Here is a 19,514-nt window from a genome sequence, read left to right as displayed (position 1 = left end):
TGTTGGATGACACCGCCCCCCCAGGATGGTGCCTTTACCCATCTGTGAGGTCCCCCAAGTGCTGTGCTTTTCTCCTTGGCCAGTATTGACCTCTTTTGTGGAGGAATCGAGGTCTCTTGTGGCAGCTTAATGAAAGAGAATCAAGATAGAAATGAAGGCATGACTTGTTGAAACATAAGGACAGAATATTAACTTGAAAACTGTTTGTCAATAGAAGGAAAGTGGCCTCATTCTCTTTGTTAAGTAGTTGGTGAGTGGAGACTGAAATAATCCATATGGCCAGAGCCCCACTGGGTAAATGCCCTCCATTCAGAGCCCCTTTCAAGGCCTCCCCCACCCCAACCCCAATCTGTAATTTGCTAATGGGAAGTGCAAGATTCTCTGGGTACAGTGAAACAATCACCTAGAGATGAAGTGCCCCACAGAAAAATTAACACAACTTCCTTTATGAAAGACAGGTCAGTGAAAAAAGTAACTCTACACACTTATCATCAATTGTTGGGAGGAAAAAAAGATTTATGATGACATTGAGATATGATAATCTCAAATATGTTCTACATTGTTTTTACGAGCTTTGTGATTAAAATTCATAGAACTTTCTAATCCTGATAAAGTAGCCTAATTTCTGGCTTGCTTTGTTCAGTAAAATGTATTTCTAAATCCATTTTAAGCAGCTATTTTTTTTCAATTTGAGTAATTTTCTCTCAAGTTAATAGATTCCACACAAGCATACCTGACTTTTAATGTTAATATATACGATATATTCCAAACTTGCTGCTGACAATGCAAAGCACAATCAAAATGAAATTCAGTTGTTTAAGACATAGCTACCTTGTTATTTTCGTTAAAATGTTTCTTCATTTTACTCTCCTTTACCAAAGTAGAGTGATTCCAAATCATATACCGAAGGGAAAAGAATGTGTTAGATACGGTCGTGTCATTTGAAGTCAAAGATGACTAAAATCTAACCTTTCGATGGAGGATATTTGCCCATCCTGGTAAATCCCATTATCAGTTCAGTGGTAGGACAAAAGGGGAAATGCATTTTGATTTTGAAGTGTTTGACAACAGTTATTTGACTGACAGTTTTTTTCTAATTATATGGTCACACCAAGAAAAATCATATATAAATTGCATACTGACTCGGTGTTTCCATTTTCTTTAGGGACTATCAGCCAAGAATGCCAATTAAATGGCCTTTCAAATATAAGAATTAAATAACTATTTTATTTTTCCAAATTAAAAACTGGCAAACATAGCTTAGATCAAACAGTTGAAGCCTGCGCTAAAATAGACATTATCTGCATCGACTGATAGCTCCTTTCTGGCATTTCTTCAGGTCTTAAGTTCATTTTGAACTGAAGTTCAGCTTTAAAAGTAAAAGAGAACTTCTGGCCTAACAGGTGTAATTCAAGGACTCTTGGTTACACCAAGCAATTCTACTACATTTTTATGAGTGGTTCACATAATTGTGTAAAATATTCTGCCTTGGACACTACAGTTTCCAGGGATTATTAAGTCAGTGTTCCTACCTTGTATTCCATTTGAATCATACTGTTTTGCATTATTTTAAATGGCCACAACTTTATTTTTATTGTAGGGAAGACCATTGCGAGGAATGTGGTTATCATGAGCTAATCTTACCCTTGGGGTATTGGAGATATTTTCTTATCCTAAAATTATGATTGCTTGCTGATTGCCATTCTGTTTGAATATGCCTTGCTGCTTAATTAGGAGGCCATGTTTCTTTGCTCATCTGATGGACAGACTCGGGGAAAAGGATTTTTCTAGCTCACTATTTACTTTGAAGGAAAGAACAAGAGAGAGCAGGTGTTTATCATTATTAGTAGTATTATTAATTTCTGATTTTTTTCTTTCTATCTTTCATAAGATATGTCTCTTCTTTCTCTCATGAGTAGCAGTTATCCCTGGATCATGTAAGCATATCTTTGTGGAATAACTATCTCCAGAGAGTATTAACAGCATGCTGATAACCACTACAGGGGCTTTCTGTTCCCCCCTTGGCTCTGGCCAGTTCCTCACCCGTGACACTGGACCTTTCTGTCTCACCCAAATTATTTTCAAACCTACATTGAACCAAAAATACAATTTCGAGGACTCTGTCTTAATTTGGGGCTTCCTATTTTTTGTATTCTCTGTTTATTTTTTAAAAAGTGTCTCCTTGCAGACTGCAAGTATAAATTAGTGTCAAAATTACCATACAAAAATCTCTTGCTAACTTTAATCGGTAATTTCTTAGAGAGTGATAGAAAACATGGTGCTAATGACTAATGTGCCCATGAGCTCTTATTATAGGGTTGGCATGAATTCCACTTAATGACAAGCTTTCTCAAGTAGCAGTTGATTTTAAATCCTATTTTTCATTAGTGAAGTATAAAATGTTAATAGCACCTTCCATTGTGCTGTTCTTTTGTAGTGTAGTAGCATACATCTTCCATGTTCACTAGGACTCTCTTTAGGATCTTACTGGTAACTTCCTGTATCATAAATAAGATTTGCTCAAGAAATAAAAATGTATGCTTCCCATTGTTAGCTATATGTTTTTCTAATAATCACATCTGAAGCTTATTATACAGTAATAGCCTTAAGATATTATTTTTTTTAATGTACTACTTTGGTCTTAATACTAGTTTTTAATCTCTCCTTGTTTCTATGAAGTCTGAATGAGATTTTCAAAATTGAATAATAATTTGATCCGTTAATCTTTTGAAGCTAGTAATTTTATTTTCCTCTCTTTGCAGTCTCTGAGGTTCGCAAATGAATAGAGCTTCATTACTGCAGTCTGCATTTAATAACCATTATCCATTATCTTGTAATTAAGACTCCCTGTAACGAATCATGAGGACAATGCAAAAATACATAGTACATTTCTTTAATGAACTGGAAAATGTTCATCTTGTTCTATTTAGTAATGAGTTGCTGAATAGTCATTAAATCCACTGGAGAATAGAGCTAGATGGATTTTGAAGACTGTCTAGAGTTTGTGGTTAATCTATTAGAATTAAAATTTCATCTTCTATTTTTATCAACAGCTGATTAGAAGTCATTCTGTTTGACCAAATTGATTAGAAGACCATATACAAGGGCAGCTGTTGTTTAATGAAAGTTTTTAATGAAACTGTACCATGGAGACTTGTAATTATAGGCCTTAGAAAAGCTTTGAGTAGCTTCAGACCACAAAAAAAGAATAGTGCTAAAGATTTCAAATTAGGAAAATAAAAATATATAATAATATAAATTTATTAATGTGCATTTCAACTCATCACAGTTGAATAGATTTATCCAATGTGTTACTTTTGACTTGTTCGGCCATCTAATCTCCTATTTAGTGGTTTCGTTGAAATTATGAGCTCTGATGAAGGGACATTTGTGTGAATAGCTATTTTAATGGCGAGGTATTTTCTCATAGGGTCTTTCCCCCAAGCCTGGCAGAATTGAGCTTGGTTAATATTGGAGTTCCCTGAGCTCTGTGGAGAGTCTGGAGCCCTCCAAGGTGTTGGTAATTCAAAGTGTAATGTTTATTTCTCTAAGGTAATTTTGTTTTAGCAGAGGGGCTGGGGAAGATATATTAAAATGAGAAGGTAAACAAAAGTGTGTGCCTCCCTAGTCTACTAGACAATCCATTGAAATGAACAGTCATGTGCTGCAGGACATTTTGGTCAGTGACAGACAACATGCATGGCAGAGGACCCATGAGATGATAACAGAACTGAGGTTTTCTGCTTCCTGGTGACGTCATAGCTGTTGTCATCTCATAGTGTGTGTGATACATCACATTTTTGTGGTGCTGGGGTAAGTAGACACACTAGGCTGCCAGCCATATAAAAGTATAGCACATACAAATGCATATGGTACTTGATGCTTGATAATAAGAAGCTGTCGTATTACCATATACATTTTGTTGTGATTTTGAGCATGCTCCTTCTTCTTACCAAAAGTTGACTGGAACATAGTCTGTCTGTGACACCAGCAGCAGCCTCGGTTATCCCATATTGATCGTGTCTCTCTGTTGCATTGATTAGGTTCAGTGTTCGACTTACACTGAGCAGGTTTCCTAAAGTACATGCTGTGACTTTCAGAGTGGTGAAATGCTTTAGACATATTTCTCAGAGCACATCTTTGTCATTAATTGGCATACAACTTTATTTTGTCTGATTGAAGCTGGGTCTTGTTCGTGTAGTTTAACAAAGGCCAGTGACTACAGGTCTGAATCACTTTTAGTCATCCTGTGGTCCCGCTCAAGTGGTCCTTTGAACACACCTAACATAGGTGATATGTGGAGCATCTTAAAACACTGATTTCTTGTGAGTAGAACATGTTTACCAAAGGACAGAGCCCCAAACAATGTTTACAAATTCAAAGTCCTCTCTGATATTTTCCCAAGGGAGATCTTAAAATATCACCCCACCCCTACAGAGACTCCTTGGATGTATTTGTTCATTATTTCTGGGATTGTCCTTAAACTTCTGTTGCTTTTGCTTCTTCCTCTGATGATCTGGTTCTTTTCCATTCCAGCTCAGCTTTCAATTTTTTAAAATTAATTAATTAATTAATTTTTTATTGATTAAATTGCATTATGTGACACAGTTTTATAGGCACTGGGTTTCCCCTCCCCCCACCGCATGGTGGATTCCTCCACCTTGTTGCATTACCACAGTTCAAATTCAGTTGAGATTCTTTCATTGCAAGCATCTACCAAGCATAAAGTCCAGCATCTTATTGTCCAGATAAGTTCAACGGTTTCTTGGGGACACCATTTCTGGTCTGAAGGTAGAGCTGGCAGAGTATCATCCCGATCAATTAAAAGCCCCGACATTACATCAGTAACAATTTATAGCGTTATGGAATTAATTGACATGGTATTGAGTAACCAATATGTTAAATCAGCTTTCAATTTTAGCTCACCTCCAGGGTCTTTAAGAAGTTGTACCTGAAAAAAAAAAAAAAGAAGTTGTACCTGGCCCAAGAAGCCTTCCCATATCTAGCTAAGAAGGATCTCTCGGAACCTTGCAATTACTGTTAACCCCAAGTATTACTCACTCATACTCACTTGGTATGAACAAAACACCTTAACTAGATGCTTATTTGCATCCACATTTGATTTCTAGATAATAAAGGTTAAGCTGGGTATTTATGATTTCCAGTATGATTTCCCAGCTTTGGGAAGTCATCATTCCTTAAAGCAAGAAAAAGCTGAATCAACTGAAAATTAGTAATTTTTCTCATTGCTATCAAAGAAGTCATAAGGGACATGATCACCTTGAAATCTGGAGAAAAAGGTGAATCCCAAAGTTTAAAACTTGACAGCTCCTTTCTGCAACAAAAGTTACTAGAGCCATAAGCTGTAGGCCACTTGAGTGATAATTTTGACAAACTAAGGGAGGCTGACTGTGGTTCTTGGTTATTTTTGGGTCTCGCCTCTTGGAACCCCACCAGGTACTCATCATGCAGAGACAGTAAGAGGAAAGGGAAGATCATCATTGTGATTGTGCCCAGAATGCTGTCCAGGAAAGACGCTACATGAGTCTTACCCCACTCGGGACAAGGGTGCTTCGCCTCTCATCTTCCTGTCTCAAGTGAGTGGGAGAGAGCAGAGGTCCACAGAGTGAGAGTCATGAGATGACGGAACTCTTCTTTGCCCTCACTCATTAAAGGCATACCAGCATAGTTCCAGTGTAGTATAATAATGCTGGATTCTGGTTGGCAGAATTAAAGAATGTGGTCTTTTGAGATTAGAAAAGCCCAAAGTAACAGGAAATTTAAAACAAGAAAACAAGGATTTGAAGAGTGTAGCACCCAGAGCCACACAAAACATTAAATACAACTTGTCTGTTACTCAAGTTAACATAAAACCTTCCAATATACCATCTGTATATGTTAACAGGAAAAAATTGTTGATGTTTAAAAATCAAGGAAAGGGCCTGACATGGTGGCCTAGCGGCTGAAGTCCTCACCTTGAACGCCCTGGGATCCCAGCAGCCCAGCTTCCAGCCCTGCTTGTGGCCTGGGAAAGCAGTCAAAGGCGGCCCAAAGCCTTGGGACCCTGCACCCGCGTGGGAGACCCGTAACAGCTCCTGGCTCCTGGCTTCAGATCGGTGCAGTACTGGCCATTGCGGTCACTTGGGGAATGAATCATCGGACGGAAGATCTTTCTCTCTGTCTCTCCTTCTCTCTGTATATCTACCTTTCCAGTAAAAAGAAATAAATCTTAAAAAAATAAGTAAAAATCAAGAAAAGAAAAAATTCAGTCTGTACAAATGGAAGAGATATCAGAACTAGATTCAGACATGACACAGATGTTGTCATTGTTGGATTTATGACTTATGTTAATGGACATGTTGAGAAAATAAACAACATGAAACAGTGATAAGTAATATATTTAGAGAAATGGAATCTCTTAAGAATCAATGAAACATTAGAAATAATAATCATTGTAACAAAAATGAAGAATGTTTTGGATGACCATGAACATAGATCAAGAAAAACTTCCTGAACTTCAAATAGAGGAAAAGAGTAATGGGGAAAAGAGAGAACATCTGAAAACACTAAGACAATCTCAAGAAGTATAACGTGTGTAGCTGAGATACCAGAGGAGGAAGAAATGCAAAACAGAACAGGTAACATATTTGAATAATGGCCAAGAATTTTCCAAAAAGAACAACCTACACAGAACTCATACATTATAGATTTATAATCTAAGTAAAAAAATGAAAGGTAAGGCAGTAGTAACTGTATTCATTACAGACAAAGTTAACCTCAGAAAAAAGTACACTATCAGGAATTGAAAATGAATATTACATAATGACAAAGTAGTCACTTCTCCAAGAAGACATGACAGTTCTAACTCGGTATGCGTTTGACAACAGAGCACTAAAATATTTGAGACAAAACCTGATAGTACTTAAAAGGAGAAGTAGACAAAAATACTGACATAATTAGAGACTTCAAAACTCTTCTTTCAATAATTGAGAACTTAGTTAGGCAGAGCTGTAAGGGTAAGGTTAACCTGAATGCAATTATGCAGTATTATCAAACTGATATTTAAAATATCAAAAACAGCAGAAGACACATTCAAGTTCACATGAAACATTAACCAAGATGGGTAACATTCTGGCCCGTGACATGTATCTTAACAAATTTAAAGGAATGTTAATGTGGCATAGTGAGCTAAGCTGCTGTCTGTATCACAGGCAACCCATATGGCACTGGTCCATGGCCTATCTGATCTATTGCCATCAGGTTGCCTGCTAATACCCTTGGAGCAGCAGCAAAAGATGGGCCAAGTTGGGGCTCCTGTACACCCATGTGGGGGATCTGGCTCCTGTACACCCATGTGGGGGATCTGGCTCCTGTACACCCATGTGGGGGATCTGGCTCCTGTACACCCATGTGGGGGATCTGGCTCCTGTACACCCATGTGGGGGATCTGGCTCCTGTACACCCATGTGGGGGATCTGGCTCCTGTACACCCATGTGGGGGATCTGGCTCCTGTACACCCATGTGGGGGATCTGGCTCCTGTACACCCATGTGGGGGATCTGGCTCCTGTACACCCATGTGGGGGATCTGGCTCCTGTACACCCATGTGGGGGATCTGGCTCCTGTACACCCATGTGGGGGATCTGGCTCCTGTACACCCATGTGGGGGATCTGGCTCCTGTACACCCCTGTGGGGGATCTGGCTCCTGTACACCCCTGTGGGGGATCTGGCTCCTGTACACCCCTGTGGGGGATCTGGCTCCTGTACACCCCTGTGGGGGATCTGGCTCCTGTACACCCCTGTGGGGGATCTGGCTCCTGTACACCCCTGTGGGGGATCTGGCTCCTGTACACCCCTGTGGGGGATCTGGCTCCTGTACACCCCTGTGGGGGATCTGGCTCCTGTACACCCCTGTGGGGGATCTGGCTCCTGTACACCCCTGTGGGGGATCTGGCTCCTGTACACCCCTGTGGGGGATCTGGCTCCTGTACACCCCTGTGGGGGATCTGGCTCCTGTACACCCCTGTGGGGGATCTGGCTCCTGTACACCCCTGTGGGGGATCTGGCTCCTGTACACCCCTGTGGGGGATCTGGCTCCTGTACACCCCTGTGGGGGATCTGGCTCCTGTACACCCCTGTGGGGGATCTGGCTCCTGTACACCCCTGTGGGGGATCTGGCTCCTGTACACCCATGTGGGGGATCTGGCTCCTGTACACCCATGTGGGGGATCTGGCGGAAGCTCCAGGCCCATTCCATGCCATTTCAGCCATCTCGGGAGTGAGCAAGTTGGTGGAAGACCTTTCTCTCTGTCTCTCTCTCTAAATCTTACTTTCAAATAAATATATTAATACGTAACAAAGAAAAAAAAACATTCTCAGACTACAGTGGAATGAAACTAAAAGTCAGTAATAGAATGATAGCTGAAAAATTCCCAGATGTTTAGAAATCAAATAGTACTCTCCTAAATTATGCATGAATTAAGAAAATCTCCAGAGAAGTAAAATGATATTTTGGATTAAATTACTTAAGTTATGTATGTCAGAGTTAGAGAGGGAGATTGAGCTAGAGACTGCTGGCTGACGTTTAGAATGTCCTCGATAACTAGGGCTGGCCTGTAGCCAAAGCTAGGTGCTGAAATCCCAGTTCAGGTCTGCCATATGTGTGGCAGGAACCATAATACTTGGTTCATCATCACTGCCTCAGGGTTTGTATTGATGGAAAACTGAATTCAAGAGGTGGAGCCAAAAATTCAAATCAAGTGTGGATATCTTAACTGCTAGGCTTAGACACCCTTCATTCAATCTCGATTTGAATTTCCCTAATCAGAGATTCTATTATGATATGTTATGATGACATCACTCTGGCTCATTGCAATGCATCCTTTTTCTTCACAGAAGTTATCTCCTGTGTGTGTGTGTGTGTGTGTGTGTGCACGCTGTCTTGTTCTAGAAAATCTGCTCATGGGGACAAGGTCCTTGTTTTGCGTATTGGTCTGATCTCAACATCTGGAATAGAATCTGGCACACAGCACTCAGCAGATGTCTGTAGATTGCATAATTTTCACTTATCCCAGTCAACACACACACTCTAAGACTTCCAACTCTGATGTATTCAAGTGTTCATGGTATTTGTACAGATTGTGACTCTATCCCAATTGCTTCATTTAGATGTATGTAACACTTGACTATGTTCAAAGTGCTCTCACATAGATAGTCCCTTGGAAGCCTTGTGTGATTCTCTGAAACCAGTAGGAGCTTTGAAGCCCTGTATTGCAAATGAAAACAGTAAGCAGATGGAATGTGGAATCAACTGTCAAGGCCAGAACTGGACACAGATCTCCTGTCTTCTAACTCAGAAGAAATCATCCAGGACTCCTGTTTGATCTCCACATGCATCTAAAATATGTGCTTTTGAAAGAAAGGGCTTAATTTTACATTTTTAAAGATTTATTTATTTTCATTGGAAAGGTAAATTTACAGACAGAAAGAGAGACAGAGAGAAAGAGCTCCCATCCACGTATTCGCTCCCCAAATGGTCTAATGGCCAGAGCTGAGCCAGTCTGAAGCCAGGAGCTTCTTCTAGGTCTTCCAGGAGGTTGCAGCATCCCATGGCTTTGGGCCATCCTCTGCTGCTTTCCCAGGTCATAAGCGCGGAGCAGTCAGGACATGAACTGGTGCCCATATGGGTTCCTGGTACGTGCCAATTGAAGCATTGCGCTGGGCCCTTGTTTTTGTATTTTCCACATGCCTTAAACACAGTGTATTTTTTTTTTTTTAAGATTTATTTTTATTACAAAGTCAGATATACAGAGAGGAGGAGAGACAGAGAGGAAGATCTTCTGTCCGATGATTCACTCCCCAAGTGAGCCGCAACGGCTGGTGCTGTGCCGATCTGAAGCTGGGAACCTGGAACCTCTTCCGGGTCTCCCACGCGGGTGCAGGGTCCCAATGCATTGGGCCGTCCTCAACTGCTTTCCCAGGCCACAAGCAGGGAGCTGGATGGGAAGTGGAGCTGCCGGGATTAGAACCGGCGCCCATATGGGATCCCGGGGCGTTCAAGGCGAGGACTTTAGCTGCTAGGCCACGCCGCCGGGCCCAACACAGTGTATTTAATAAAATGAGTCTTTGAGCTTCTCTGTTCACGGAATTATTATAGCTGTTATCTTTTTCCATCTTAAACTAAGTAGGAAAGTTTAGGCCACTTTTTCTTCCCCCTGAGTTGTGTCTTTCTTTGTTTTTTTTCTTATTTCTTTCTTTAATTTTTTTTTTTTTTTTGGTGATATCTGTGATTTGCTTTATATTTGGTTCCATAGACTTAGAACCATGAATTTTCACACCAACCACCTAGTACTTATGTTAGGCTCTGATTCAATTGCTGTTTGGGGTCTGAGAGTCTGCATTTTTAAGATGCCCCTGCTGGTACCCATGTTGCCTGTGAGTGGGCTATGTGAGTGTTTGAGGAGGTGACCACCTGAAAAGTATTTTCTCTACTTGGCTGTTTTCTTGGAAATGCTATAGATAATGTACCTTAATCAACCTGATCTAGTTTCTGTGGTTGGAATTTTCCATCCTCCATGTGCTATGTGACTTATTTATTTCAAGCAAGTTACTTTTCTTTGCTTCCATTTCCTCTTAAAATGGAGACCTTTTTATCGCATCGCTTCTGCATTGGTTGTAAAGTTTGCCTGAGCTCATACTTCAGAACACCTAGATTTCTGAGACACAGCACGTAGTACTCAGTGACTCTTAAGTAATAAGCTTTCATCATTATCTCCTTGTGCTGGAGTTATGCTGTAAAATGACATTAATAAATGGAAGGTATATTTGAGAGGAGGAGGTTGTTTAAAATATTTACAGAGTATGAGATAGCATGGTGTCATTTATAAAAATCCTTATCTGGTTGGAAGACACTATGCCTTCATTTGTGAACAATGAGATAAAAATCAGCTGATGGTGACCCTTTTGGTCTGTTTTCCCAACCCTGCTGTCTGCTGTCTGTTGAGCACGAGGAAATGAGGGAAAAAAATGAGTAGGTACTCCTGTGTTGTAGTAAAATGTCATAATATATGATGTTAACCACAAGGCATAAAATTGTTTTTATTTATCTCAGTTACATAAACCAACTTGATTATTTTAATTTGTGGTGTGGAAATATGGTGGCAGGAATACTAAAAGTCATGGAGAAATCTTTTTGGTACTTCATTTAACCCATTTTGTGGTAAGGGGAGAGCATATGGATGGAATATTTTAATGAGAGATTTGGATTTTTAGTTTTTTATGTATTAATAATAAATAAAGGTATATTCCTCTTGAAAGAAAATTTGTAGGACTCATTCTTCTACTGATTGAGAAGTACAGGAAACAACTTTTTAAGTATTTAACATGGAATTTTTCTTCCCTTTGTTTTAGGAGCAGATTTTATTAAGACCTCTACTGGGAAAGAAACAGTGAATGCCACCTTCCCGGTAGCAATCGTAATGCTACGGGCCATTAGAGATTTCTTCTGGAAAACTGGAAACAAGGTATATATTATTGCCAGCAAATCTTCCTTGTGAGTAAAGATAGTGTTATTTATAATACCAGTTCCAGCCACCACGATAACTGTCTTTATATTCAGAAGGTGTGAACGAGTTGCCTTTATTAAGATAAATGTTTAATTTACCTTTTGTTATAAAAGAACACATTTATAGAGAAAAAAATGTGTGATTAACAGAAAGTGAGTGTGAGTATGGCAGTAAGTACGTGTGATCAAGATGTAAACTCACGTTATATCCTTTTATTAGCCGAAGACAATTTTATCACTGACAAGAGATTCCTAAATGGGTTCTTTAACGAACTAATTCTGCCGCAACACAGAGGCATTCTGGCAAGGCGTTGGCCGGCAAAAACAGGTTAATGCAGAAATTAAACTTCCTTGAGGAATGGAAAGAATTGCAGAGTAACATTTATTGAATGATAAGCTGTGGTGGTGATATGAAAAGTATGCAATATAATGGGAAATAATCTTTTCCTGTCATTATTGAAGGACACACATAAATTGGTTTTTCTGTTGGGAAACCCCCGGTCCAGAAAAACTTATTACTTTTAATAATATGAGGTGAAGAGAAAATTCTCGAGGAGATGAACTTATTAAACAAAATAATGAAATGCTGTGAAACAGCAGGGAAAAGGTAGCTAGACGTTATATAGCTCTTGAATTAAATATCCATTTTGGCGTTTTATGCCGGGTGGGTGTGCTCTTTGGAACACTGTTAAGCTGAGGAGAGTAGAGACCAGCTTTTGTCAGCTTTTCAAAAAATAATTCATATTTTTGAAACATATGAAGTTAAGAGGAAAAATGTGTATGAAGTGTATTTTTTAAATGAGTTTGGATTTTCCTTTTCACTTCGAGTTGCTTATTTAGCTGTGAATTATCTCAAGGGACTTTTTTTTTTCAATCATTGGAGAGCAGGGGTGTGTGTGTGTGTGTGTGTGTGTGTGTGTGTGTGTGTGTGTTTAATGAGACCTTCCCTTCCTGAAAGACATCTTTTAAAGTCAATCTCTTGAGTTCTGCCAAATAGAACCCCCCCAAAAGGACTTTAATTCTTTGCAATAGAAGTGATGGCTTCATATGTGATTGATTGATTTTATTTTGGAAAAAGATACCTTTGTTTTGTAATTTACTTCTTTATAGGTGAACTACACTTCTTCCAGAATTTTCTCCCCAGAAAAACTCTTAAGTACAAATAGGGTTAAGTGTCTGTTGCCATAGCCATGCTGACCCAACTTGAGTAATCTCTACTTGACAGTCTTTCTGCAAAGATCCAAGAAGTTGGACCACAATTTTTTTTGAAGATAAAAAAATCTGTGGCTGAGGTTGTGCCATTCACAACACTGGCATTTCATATCAGAGCACCAGTTTGAGTGCCAGCTTCTCTGATTCTTATGCAACTCGCTGCTAATCTGCCTGGGAACGCGGCAGAATAGCAGCCATGTGCTACTCCCATCCAGGGAGACCCTGATGGAGTTCTGGCTCCTGACTTTGCGCTTGTCCAGCCCCTGCCACTGCAGCCATTGACGAGTGAACAAGTAATGGAAATGATTTCTCTCTTTCTTTCTTTCATCCATTTCCTTCTCTTTCTCTGTCACTCTGCCTTTCTAATAAATAAATAAATCTTTTAAAACAAATAAAAATAAAAACCTGAGCAATCTATCATTGGTCCTTTAGTTGGGGCTACTGCCATTCACTAGAGCATTGGTTCTCGTTCTCAGCAGGATACTGAAGTTAGGTGTGAAGTATTTTAAAGCTGCATCCCTGGGATCTGTGGACTTAGACTGCCTTTGGTTAGTTGGGCTTCATCAGTTCCTCTTCCAGGGTTAAAACTTGCCACTCAGACCCAATAATTTTCTACTGAGTAACCAACCATGTGCCACGTTAACATGTGTTAAATGTCAACAGTACAAAAATGAACAGCTTTGTTCCTGGGACTGCTTTCCAACAACCAGCAAAGCGTTTCAATTTGAGCTTCCACTGTTGGGTGTCCTCGAACAGGCACAGGGGAAGGGACACTTTGCAGTCTCTCTTTTCTTTCTATGTTGATTCTTCCCTTGGCTAATAAAGTCCATCCTGCTTCAGTTGGTTTGTTTTTGAAAAGCAAAGAGACAGACAGAGAAAGGGAGCTTCAAGGTGCTGGTTCACTCCCCACACTCCTACAATAGCCAGGACTGGTAGAGATCAAAGCCAGGAGCTTGGCATCCAATCTTAGTCTCCCACATGAGTGGCAGGGACCCAGGTATTTGAACCTTCAGCTGCTGCCTCTCAGGGTGTACCTTAATGGGATGCTAACATCAAAAGCTGAAATGGGATGCTGACATGTCAAGCAGCATGTTAACTGCTGCACACAATGCCTCCCCTTATGGTTGTTTCATTAAGAAAATGACAGGTGTGTGTCAAATCATGTTCATTTAATCACTTCTAACTTCAAACAAGGAAGGTCAATGTATGTTTCTGAAAATCTAGCGCAGCTTATTAAGTTGTTGACCAGTTGCCTGGGCATCCCTTAGCCTGTAAAGTTTCAACACCACATTGATTTAAGTGGTGTTTTAAAAGTGTGATATCCTGCTTGCTCATACATGATTAGTGTCCCTCCTGAGAAGCAGAGGTTTAATATTTCATTACTGATTTCATTATAGATTTATATTTTCCATTTTCTCTCCCTTAATAAAAAAGGATAAACTTATGCTAGAACTTCTCTTTGGAAACATTGTCAAACAGACTTGCTGACACAAACTGCGCTATGTAGAAAATCTATATGAAGTGCTGCCTAATGGACAAAATGCTCCTGTGATTAACATGTATGCTAATATCAGCTAATTGATTTTGGGGGGAGGGAATGCCTCTTCTCCAGAGATAGCCTCATCTTCTTTATCCCCTCCTGCTGCCTTACAGAGGTATAACTTAGGCTCCTGGAGAATAGCAGATATGGTTAGAAGCATGGCACAGCTGCTTGTTTAGGTGTGCGGTATTGTGTGACTCAGGCGGAGAAACCAATTAGGAATCTTTTACTGATACTCCAAGTGAGATCTGATGTGAGGCCAAACTGGAATGGAGGGAGAGAGGTTAGAGAGGAAGATGTTTATATGGAAGATGCAGAAATTAAAAGAGGTAGAATTGGCAGGACTCGACTGTTGATTGGGTGTTGTGGCCAGAGTTCAGGTTAACTCTGCAAGTTTCTTACTTGGATTCATCATGAAACTGTCTGTTGTCTGGCCTCTCTGGAGCCTCTGTAGCATCCTGCTAACCAAATCACTTCTTGCTGTTGCTACTGTTTGGAAGATTAGCTCCCCCATTATGATACATGGGCTGTGGACTGTTATTTCAGCTTCACAATTATGCATGCTTTACCATGTTGGGGAGTCAGGTTCCTGAAACAAGTAAATCCAGATCATGCAGGTTTTACCATGTATGGGCTATGTTTTTCCCCTCCTAATGGATCCAGGAACATTATGTATAGCCATCACATAGTGGTTGAACTGGGATACTTGATGGTTATTTGTTAAAGCCTTTGAAGTCTGGAGACCCCTTCTACCACCTGTTCTGTGTTTATATAACTGGTGTGCCTGCTTTCTATGGAACTCCAAGCCCATATAAATTTACAAAAAAAGTCCCTACAATTAATCTGATGAAAACAGCCATAAATAGTCTTCAATGAATGGTTGCTGCCAGTTTGCTTGGGGGTCAAACTCTGGCCTCACTGATTCTGCCCTATTAGTTTAACAACATGTATATGTCTTTTGAGTGCCATGGTAAAGGTTAAGAGGTTACCGTACAGGCTTACTTGTAGAAAAATTGGACACATGGGCTTTTGTGGTGTGCTTTCCTGTGTATTGATACCTTTCTGGTTTATCCCAGGTCTGCAGCTCTAGTAGATGGTGAATGTGATTTCCCAATAAGTGAAATGTTAACGAGGGCTAATAACACTCATTAATGTCTCCTTAGAAGGAATGACATTCTTCCCATTATCTTGGGAAAGTTGCTTTATAATGTGAATGGGTGTGAGTCAGCATATACCTGGGGCTTAGGCCCCAGGATGAATGATTCACTTTCAGAAAGGGCATGCTGGAGCGTTTTGTGGATTTGTATCTCCTTTATTTACAGTGCAGGGACAAATGGCCCAGAAACAGCCAGAAGTACAGGAGGGTGTGCAGGAGATATCTGGCTTTATGTCTGTGGCAGCTGTTGGACACAACACATATCACATAAACTGCTGACATCAACACATATCTGCTCAGAGCCACATATACCTGTCCACACCCACCCACACGCAGCAGCTCCTAACTACGTCCCCCAGTTGCTTATGTTGGTTCAGAGACAACAGGGGTTCAGAGCCAGTTACATAATAAACTTGTGGGCAGATAGCCAAGCAGGTGGAACTGTTGGTTACCATGACACTGGTGACCATAGAGGCACACAGATAAAGGAGCAAGGGAGTAAAGACACAAGAACATGATAACTTCACCTTCCCAAGTTTATGTCCTCAACAGTCAATGATTTATACTGTCCTTCTGGATGAAGTGAAAAAGACTGAAAATAGAGAGTGAATGAGTACTCTGAATACAGTGCCATCTTTCAATGCAATCCAGTAACAACAAACATTGTTCCCATCACCTGCCCTTTTAGATAGGCTTCAAGCCAGCAGGAGGCATCCGCACTGCCAAGGATTCCATTGCCTGGCTCTCTCTTGTCAAGGAGGAGCTGGGAGCTGAGTGGCTGACACCTGAACTCTTCCGAATAGGTGCCAGTGGTCTGCTTTCCGACATTGAGAGGCAGGTAAGTAATTGTCCATTGTCCTGGGGATAAATTGGTGTTTCTGAGAAAGCAATTGGAAAGGCAGATTGAGAGCTTGAGATGAAAAGTCATTTGGTTTAACTCCTCTGATCCAAACCTTTGCCTCCTTCCATGTGCATCTCCACAGGAAGTAGATTGGGTGGAGAAGCTACTGAAACAACACTTGTGATGTCTTATAATAAAATGTTCATTGAAAGTGTTCATTGTTGAGCCCAGCGTGATGGCTCAGTGGCTAAATCCTCTGCTTGTACACACTGGAATCCCGTATGGGCACTGGTTCATGTCCAAGCTGCTCCAGTGCCCATCCAGCTACCTGCTTGTGCCCCAGGAAAGTAGTAGAAGATGGCCCAAAGCCTTGGGACCCTGCACCTGCATAGGAGACCTGGAAGAAGCTGCTGGATTCTGGCTTCCTGATCAACTCAGCTCTAGCTGTTACGTTCCTGGGGAGAGAACCAGCGGACAGAAGAGCTTTCTTTCTGTCTCTTCTTCTCTCTGTAAATCTGCCTTTCCAACAAAAATAAATACATTTTAAAAAAAGAAAACATTATTGGTATTGACTGATATGTGTAATTATATGATAATGTTTAACTAAACTCTGCTTTCTTCACAGATTTACCACCATGTGACCGGAAGATATGCTGCTTACCATGATCTTCCCATGTCTTAAATCAGCAACCAGTTCCAGAGATGTTCCTTGAAATGATGTATTAAACAATTATTTCTGTGTTAGAATTGGTCAAAATTGTGTTATTCAAATTGGTAATATCACCCTTTACATTTCCATTGAGCTTAATCCAAAGAATAAAGGATACAACAAATGAATCTACACGTGGTTCTCATTTTTGGCATGTCTGGAATGGTCTTACTGTCAATGTTGTGTGCGATTTCTCCAAAACATTCTGTGTGAGATGCTAATGACAGCTTTGGCAACACTAAATTCTAAAGGCAATGCAAGTCCAGCACCTGAGAGATGTAGTGTAACGGAGGAGGAAGCACATTCCAGAACTGCAGCAACATCAGGACTCAGGCAGTTGGCATCAATTTCCTGCTAGTGAGATTTCTGGCATTGTTAAATGAAGCTATGAGCATCAGTGAATTTTTTCAGTAAAAATTCCTGGTACCTGTTTGTTTCAACACACACACACACACACACACACACACACACACACTTTAAATTATAACAATAGATACTGAACGTGACGTTTAATCTGCTATGAGGGTTGTGTTACTTTGGATTAAGCCACCACTTGAGATACCTGCATCCAGAGTCAATGCCTGGAATCATGTCCCACCTCCAGTTCCCAACCTGCTTCCTGCTAATACATCCCCTGGAGACAGCAGCTAATAACTCAAGTACTTGGGTCCCTGTCACCCAAGTGGGAGACATCCTAGATGGCATACCTGGTTCCTCTCTGTGCCTCAACTCAGCTCCAGCTGTTGAGGGTATTTGCACAATGAACCAGCAGGTTAGAGTAGATTTCTCTTTGTCATTGAAATAAATTGAAAAGAAAAAGAAAACAAATGAGAAAAGAGCAAGGGCGGGGAACCTTTACAGTCACATTCTGAATCACTGGGGACTTGATTCCTTGGGTATATAGCTCCAATCGACATTATTAGTAAATGTTCCATATGTATAAAATCTGAAACTAAGGATTTCCCGGAATGGTAAATAAAAGAGACAACACACACTAAGGTAGGACTTCTCTCTCTTATGGCTAAGCTCATTACACATGTCAACCCATGTAGTTCCTAGAACATTGAAGAAGGTACAGTGAAGTTTAAAATCTGTACAACAGCAAGCACCATCCTTTTTGACAGAGGACAGTCTTAGGAACAAAATCTAAGCAGCCTGGCCAAGGTTGCTCAGAATTAAGAGTCCAGTATCAAGTACCAGTAAGTGTGTGCAGGAATCAATGGTGGCCTCGGTGCGCACAGCTAAGTGCACCTAAACAAAGCTCCCTTCATCTCTGGCTGACGGTCACCTGCTTTGTCCCTTGCAACTGTATTTGTTCCCTCTGTCCTGTCCATCCCCCTTTAGCTATTTTGCTTGCTAGAACCTCTGCCACCTTATAGAACCACTGCCTTAAAAAGCCTTTTGTTGTTGTTGTTGTTGCTCCACTCTCTAGCAAGTCATAAAGACAAACAGGAGTCAATTTGCTTTTCAACTGCTCATCTGTTGAATTCTAGCCTAGCCCCTTTCTCCTTCTAACTTTGGGACCTTGGTGCAGTTGATTTACTTCTCTTGAGCTCAATTTTTTTTCCCCCTCAAATCTACAAAATAATGGGATTGGGGCAGGTGATCTCAAGGTTAGTTCAGACCTAGCATTGCATTACCCTAAGGATAATTAGAACAAATTCAAGAAAATGTTTTATGGCTAGAAAGGGAAAACACTTTTGTACCAATCTAAATTGAAATTTGCCTCTCGGGAGTCAATTAAGCAAGTCCCTCAAAGCACCTCTCTCACTGTAATGAAAAGACTAAAATGAGAACGGAAGAGAAACCCTGCTCTCCCCCAGTGCCTTGGCAGAAAGCTGGCTGTTGACTGGGTACCTTTGGATATGGGCAGTGGCTCAGAAAGCCATGTCTAGTTTCATAATCTGTTGGCCCAGATGCTCACCAGTGGACTGGCCAGTCACCTTTGGAGAAGAAACATTGTACAAAAATAATTACATTCCATCACCTTGGAAACTATTCCAATTTCACTGGGGTTTCTATTTTCCTCCCATTAAACCCAGCTGGTCATTTTCGTTGATCAAGTGAACAGACATCATTATCTTCAATTTTAATTTATATGAGGCATCCACTGAAATTGACCTCTGTGGACAATTACAGATTCACATAGGAAATTAAGACTGGTGAGTTCTTCAAACCTATTAGAAACTGATGAGCGTGGGCCAATGTAAAGTTAAGTCATGCTATATTTTGAGCAACAATTTATTCCAAGGACTAGAGCACTGTTCACCAGGAATATTGCTCCTTCTTACCTGGCTCTTAGAATCAAATGTAAGGCAGATGACTTTAATAGGAACCCCCTCGTTAATGTTGATTGCTGTGGAAATGGGAGAGAAAGAGGTCACTTCTGGGGTGACTGTGATTTACTACAAGCAGGTTTGTGTACTTCAGATCATTGGGAGCAGATGCTTCATGCAATTAGAAAATGAGGTACTGTGTTCTGCATGTAAAAC

General features: G+C 40.5%; 1 protein-coding gene across 1 annotated transcript in view; it reads left to right on the top strand.

The window, feature by feature from the left end:
- The window catches only part of DERA (deoxyribose-phosphate aldolase), a 70,492-nt gene extending 53,412 nt beyond the window's left edge, over positions 1-17,080 (top strand). The window contains exons 7-9 of the mRNA XM_004592591.4: positions 11,411-11,523; positions 16,161-16,310; positions 16,939-17,080. Coding sequence (XP_004592648.1) covers positions 11,411-11,523; positions 16,161-16,310; positions 16,939-16,995 — 320 coding nt within the window. The 3' untranslated portion in view covers positions 16,996-17,080. The remainder of the gene's footprint in view (positions 1-11,410; positions 11,524-16,160; positions 16,311-16,938) is intronic.
- Positions 17,081-19,514: the final 2,434 nt, after the last annotated feature.

The sequence above is a fragment of the Ochotona princeps genome, chromosome 27 (assembly GCF_030435755.1).
Source record: "Ochotona princeps isolate mOchPri1 chromosome 27, mOchPri1.hap1, whole genome shotgun sequence".
Taxonomy (NCBI): domain Eukaryota; kingdom Metazoa; phylum Chordata; class Mammalia; order Lagomorpha; family Ochotonidae; genus Ochotona; species Ochotona princeps.
Note: the sequence above shows the minus strand (reverse complement) of the source record. Positions and strands in the feature narration are given on the sequence as shown.